Below are 6502 nucleotides of genomic sequence, written 5' to 3'. Positions count from 1 at the left end.
AGCTAACACTGATGCAATTGAAAATGTTGTAAATTGTAGGTAATTTCAAATATTATTCAAATTAATTCAAAGTTGCTAACATGTTAATAGTTACACTTTATGTCATTTAGTATTTCTAGAATATGAAAATTTTATTAGAAAGAAATATATTTTATAAAGTCATAACATGCTAATAATTAGTGAGTTTTGATATTTTGATCAAATCATGCTAGGAAAAAAAAAATACTAGAAATTTATCATTAAGACTATGATAAAAGACATAATGAAGATTTAATGATTCTACAATTTTAAATTACAAGGAAATTTATTGTAGGGATAAGAAATGTGAAAATAGGATTAGAATTATGACGCACTATTAAAAATATTTCTCAAGCATTATAAGCTACACAAACATTGTATTTGAATACTCGTTTGTTTTCCAAGAAATTGCAAGGAGTAGAATCAATCAATATGATATTAAGAAGCAATTAGATGATGAATATATGAATAATTTTTTAATGATAAACTTACCACCCTCATTTTATTCATTTTTTTAGTGATTGCATCTTCTTGGCGATACTCAAAAAATCATGTTTTCATCTAGCTATGATCATTTTTTCTACTTAAAGATAGGAGATTAAGTTAGAGAGGCACCAAATTCATCCACCATAGTGAATGCATCGAGTGCATGCTACAAATGCAAAGAGAAACATGAAATGATAGTAACAATGTATATAAGAAATGTATGTTTATATGTTATTATTGTGATAATCCTAGACACTTGAATAGAAGTTGTTAACAAAGAGAATATTACTTGGTAAGAGGTTAAAATAAATCAAGACATGAAAATATTTTTTATGGGAATGACGAAGAAGAAGTAGTGGGTCATTTTTCATTTTTGGCTTCATAACTTTAATCAGTAAAATCTACAACCTTGTATTTCAGTTCAAACATATCTCAACATTAAACATTACGCAAGAACTCATATGTAAGTATTGTTGGACATAAGAGCCATAAAGAATCAATCTCTTTAGGCGATAATTGTAATTACTATCTATGTGGGATGTTAGTATCAAAATAAGAAATGTTTTTATACCTTAAAATAAATGTTAAATGTGTTCTTGATGTGAAGATTTTTTTTCTATTATTGAGATAACCAAAAGTCCAAATTTTTTTATGAACTTTAAAGGAAATAAATTTATGGTTTCTAATATTCATGATAACAAGGAGATGTCTTCTAGTATTGGTGAAAAGGGATTATATGGTTTAGAGAAAATGAAGAAACATGCACTAGCCATGGTAGATAATAGATAATACTAGTGTACTTTGGAATAAAAGGCAGGGACACCTAAACTATCAATATTTATCTAAACTCAACAACACTAATACGGTGGTCCTTCCATTTAGGGATGTCAAAATGTATGCATATGCCTCTATATGAGAAAATAGCTTCTACATTCATTTGATACTAACAAGGTATGGAAAAACAAAAGTGTTTTGGACCTTATACATGTTGATGACACCTAGAAGATCTAGATCTAAGTATTTCTTATACTAGTTGATGGCTTATCATGGAAAATGTTGGTTTATCTTTTGAATAAGAAGTTAGATTGTTATTCAAACTTTGTAGCATGGAAATATTTGGTACAAAAGCAAATAGATAAAGCTTGAAGCTCTTGGATTTGATAAATGAGATTAGTTTGTTTCAACTTAGCTCAAGGAATTCCACACAAGGGAAGTATGCATAGGGAGATATGCTACCCCATACACTCCGCAACAAATTGGAGCCATATAATGAATGAATATGATATTTATGGATATGTCAAGTTGTGTGTTGCATAGTCAAAATGTGTAATATCTATTTTGGGTGGAAGTAGTGAATATCATGGTCTAAATTCCTATCAAAATTCTAAGGAACAATGATCACGTAGAAAACATTCTATAAGTCATTTACATGTTTTTGGTTGTATTTATTTTGCACATGTTTGTAGGGAAAAAAGAAGTAAATTAGATGAAAAAAGAAAGATATACATGTTTGTTGGCTATAATGAGAAGTTTAAAGACTAGTTGTCTCCATAAGAAAAATTATGATTGATAGAGATGTTGTTGTAGCTGAGAAAATACAATTATTCTTTGATAATGACAAATATATGGATAGTTGTTGTTGATTTAAGAATGATTTGTAGTGTTGAAATCAAACAGAGCTTAGAATTGAAAACAACATAGGAGTCTAACTCCATGGGGAATGTAATGAATAAAAGAAGGATTATTCACAAAAATATTAGGAACATCAACACAAGATTCAAAAGTGGTATTGTAACACAATGTCTTATGTGTGGTAAGATGAATTACCAAAGGAAATGGATGGTCAATATATAAATTTTTCTCTAACTTCTATATTTTTATAGGTGTTTAAACCTAACATATTAAAATATCCAAATAAAAACATTATTGGGAAGCTACCATGAAGTTGGAATATGATGCATTAATGAAAAACAAGACTTGGGTGCTATCAATATTGCATCCAAGGAAGAAATCCATAGGTTGTAAGTGGATTTTTAAAGTCAAATAGAAGTCATATGGTTCTTTCAATAAATACAAACATTGTTAAGGGTGTACATAGTTTAAAGGAGTAGATTATGAAGAAACATTTCATCCAAGTATAAAGATGGTAACCTTCTAGTTAATTATGTTTATTGTTGCACATTTTGTTTGGAAAGTATATTATATTAATGTTAAAAGTTCTTTCTTAAATGAATACTTGGATGAGGAGATTTAAATGGCATAGCCATAAGAGTTACATGAATTTGAAAAGAAACGTCTATTTTTTTTAATTCGTAAAATCCTTGTGCCACCAATACCACATGGGTGAAACCACCAATGTTAACCTCTTTCATTGAGTTAAGTTTACCTAACCAAGATGATTTCGTATACAATGGTTCAACAATTTCCAACTTGGTTACATAATATCTAATACCTCACATAAATGCTTAACCTATAATTGATGCCTCATTTGACCATCTAGAACTCTATGCATTGGTCCCTCACAATCATTTTTTTATACTAAGGAGGGGAAAATATAAAGAATCTACTTTATTCTAGTGGATGCCAACGTAGTTGGTTTGTGGGCCTATTCAACCCTTTTCTAATTTCTAATGAGATCTTTATTGCTAAAGTGGAAGATAAATAGACTAAAAAATATAGATCCACTGATCTCCAGCCAAATTAATCTAACATATCACATTAATTTTGGGGTCTACACATGTGGCAACCACGAAGTAATAAATAGAGTTGAATGAGTTGATGGAGCCAAATTAATCTAACATATCACATTAATTTTGGGGTCTACACATGTGGCAACCACGAAGTAATAAATAGAGTTGAATGAGTTGATGGATTCAGTTTGAACCTACTGTATTCTAGTTGATGCCAAAGTAGTTGGTTTGTGGGCCTATTCAACCCTTTTCTAATTTCTAATGAGATCTTTATTGCTAAAGTGGAAGATAAATAGAGACTAAACAAATATAGATCCACTGATCTCCAGCCAAATTAATCTAACATATCACATTAATTTTGGGGTCTACACATGTGGCAACCAGCAAATAATAAAGAGAGTTGAATGAGTTGATGGATTCAGTTTGGTATGAGTTATCATGGTGCTTATTTTTGGAATAAAATTTGTCAAAGGAAATGTTGATAAGCATTTATAGCCTTTGTAGATTTCTAACATCGACACAAGGGGAAAACAAAAATCACTTGTAAATTTCTCAGGCCAAATTTTAAATCACATTAAGACCCTGTGTAGAATAAAGCACATCTAAAATAGCGATTCAATATATAACTTTACACAATAGAACACTGAAATGCGCATCCATTGTCATGCATTAACATATAACCACTCAAATTACAAAGCTTTTTTGCTCGAAGGCATTGTTGTCATGCATTAACATATAACCACTCAAACTACAAAACTTTTTCACTTGAACCCATTGTCGTTATCGCAGTTGTTCATAACAGCAGCTTTCGAGGGTCTTTCATAATGTACTGAAACTTGGCGGCAATTGCAATGTGATCAGAGGGATAGTGAGGTGAAGGAAGTGCATAATTTTTCACTTCACTCTCATCTTCATCAATCAGCTCCAGCAGCGACAGCACCTTCAAATTCGGCGCAGTGTGAAATATGTAGTCGAGCGTTCCTCGGAAGTCGCAGGAGAAGTTGGTGAAGCGAGGCTCCCGTGTGCCAACATCCATTTTCGTCACAATTTCTGCCCGGTCCACAGTATTGCATCTAAAATAACATGCATAAGCACTGACTAGAGGAAGTGTGTGCCGAAACTTCTCAACAGGTTTCAATACACCATCTGGATCATAAGCCAAATCCCTGTGAGCGGAATCGACATGGCCTTTGGTAAGAAGTGAGTGAACGGCGCTTCCAGGCACAGAATTGAAGTCCCCGCACATTACAAGTTGATCGCAGCAATTTTCTTGAACAAATGATTCCAACTTGTTCAACAAGTAGTAAACCTGCCACAGTTTGACATCTCCGTTATTCGGGCTTGCGTGTATGTGAGTGTTGGCTATGCAGAGACAGTGACCAGTCTTCCTGAAAGAGAGGACAACATTCAGTGCAATGTTGTCTTTATGAAATCGACCGGGCAAGTTTATAGCATAACTACTCAAATCGATGCATTCTTTTTTTAACTGCTCAAATTGGTCCAGTCTGTAGAAAGTAGCACAGCCATCAACGGTATGGCTTTGGTCCCCTGATCTCTGTTTTTCCTGATACTCTCCTGCATATCCATGTCTGGCCAATTCTGGATGGAAAAACTCTGAATAATGATTGCGCTGCACCTCCTGCAGGCAGATGATGTCAGCATCAAATTTTACTATGTCTGAGAGCAACTTTCTCCACGATGCTCCCACTGAAGGGCCCATGGGGGGCAGAGGCGGTGCTTTTCAGGAGTAGCGTACTCTTGAGCAAGCACGTTGTACGTGACGATTGTGAATGATTGACAGGTGAAACTTGCAGCCCGCCCACCACAGTGACTGTTGACTTTCATCATCCGTCGAGGACGCAGAGGAATAACAGGGCGAGTATACAATATTTTCTCGCCTGCACATTCCAGCAATAATACGCTGCCTATATCGTCCTCGGTGGGTGTATAACGTTCCCAGCTTGACACCATCTCCCGATTGTCCACAGATGTGATGTGCTCATCTACTTCTTCAGCTGTGTGGAGCCCGAGTGTCTGCTTGTGCAGCTCTAATTGGTTCCAGGACTCGATGAAACATTGTCTACAACAATGCATGTGCTTGGATGACCAAAGGTTTTCACAATATTTACATTCCAGAGTCGCAGGTTCATCAGAATGTACACTGCACATGCGCCTGACAACCTTATACCAACGGAAGTCCCCGTAACTCCTTCCATACTGACCCCCTAACAAGTCTTCTGCATATAACTCTCCCAACCATCGGCTCCACTGTAATCATATCAACGGCCGCCACTGTAACACTGTTATTCTCAGCTCTCATGGAATTCTGTAACATTGTTAAAGCCAACTCTGAAAACTAAACCCCAAAACAGATGCAGGGATTTCTTTAGATCGGACCCATCATTGTGCGTCCCATGACCAAGATTAGTTCTTGCCCACGAAATTCCTAACCAGCGGCAGAGGCAGAAAGGCAGCTCGAGCACTTGTAACCTAGGCTGAAGAGGAATCATTCACAAGCTTTTCTTACCAAGCTAGGTATAGGTATTTCCCTTTTGATGCAGGTTACCCGATTTTTGGTCGAAGTTTTGAGACTCGCAAGATAGGTATTTCCATTTTGATGGTTACTCTACTTTTGGTGGAAGATTTTATGCGTTTGATTTGGTCTATTTTTGTTTTTACGTGTTTAAAAGATGAACGGAAATCTATTTTCACAAAGTATTGGTCGTGTTTGATCAGATTTCGTTGTTTCTCGGTTTTTTTTACGCCTGGAAGGGTTGGAACTTGGAATTCTATTAAAAAAATTATTCGTTTTTAAATGCTAATGCTACTATTTTTTTCTTAATGAAAAGCAATAAAAATATCTAATAAATTTATGTTTAAACAAATTTTGTTTTAAATTTTAGAGTGTGCTTTTCTCACTGTGTGAAGAAAGTAGGTGGTTTTAAATTATATTTTGTTAAGTAGAATAGTTTTGCATAAATCTGATTTCTCTTTTCCTGTGCAATCTCTCTTTCTTATCTGTTTTCCATCCATACTAATAAATGACTCCTGTTGTGGCCTTCACAGTTCTTTCTCACTCAATGATTATTATGGGCTCTTTACCCAAATTTTGGTAGAAGCTATCTTTTCCTTTGCAATCCATCCACTGCCTCTCTTACCTGTTTTCCATCATTTTTTTTGGCCTTCACAATTTTTTCTACCTCAATGTTTATTATTTGGATGTTCACCCAATAAATAATCTCCTTTTTGGCCTTTACAAATTTTTCTAACTCAATATTTATTATTGGGATGTTCACCCATAGGAGCTA

At 34.5% G+C, this 6502-nt stretch overlaps 1 protein-coding gene across 1 annotated transcript; it reads right to left on the bottom strand.

Moving 5' to 3' along the window:
* Positions 1–3987: 3987 nt before the first annotated feature.
* On the bottom strand, positions 3988–5529 carry LOC149158134 (carbon catabolite repressor protein 4 homolog 1-like). Its single transcript, XM_089433890.1, has 3 exons — positions 5417–5529; positions 4965–5274; positions 3988–4833 (listed from the first exon to the last, which is right to left on the bottom strand). The coding sequence occupies exons 1-3, from the start codon at positions 5527–5529 to the stop codon at positions 3988–3990; spliced, it is 1269 nt and encodes a 422-aa protein (XP_089290016.1).
* Between the last annotated feature and the right edge of the window lie 973 nt (positions 5530–6502).

The sequence above is a fragment of the Pinus tabuliformis genome, chromosome 5_2, assembly GCF_031772625.1.
Source record: "Pinus tabuliformis cultivar Carrire ecotype Pingquan chromosome 5_2, CPIR1, whole genome shotgun sequence".
NCBI classification, from domain to species: Eukaryota; Viridiplantae; Streptophyta; class Pinopsida; order Pinales; family Pinaceae; genus Pinus; species Pinus tabuliformis.
The sequence above is the reverse complement of the archived record's forward strand: the minus strand, read 5'-3'. Positions and strand labels throughout refer to the sequence as shown.

Excerpts from the sequence above, each read along its gene's own strand:
- LOC149158134 (XM_089433890.1), bottom strand. The coding sequence starts at position 5,529 with ATGTTACAGAATTCCATGAGAGCTGAGAATAACAGTGTTACAGTGGCG. Across the intron at positions 5,275-5,416 it reads TGCAGAAGACTTGTTAGGGG|ACAATGTTTCATCGAGTCCT; the intron begins GTCAGTATGGAA and ends GCATTGTTGTAG. Across the intron at positions 4,834-4,964 it reads TCACAATCGTCACGTACAAC|GAGGTGCAGCGCAATCATTA; the intron begins GTGCTTGCTCAA and ends ATCTGCCTGCAG.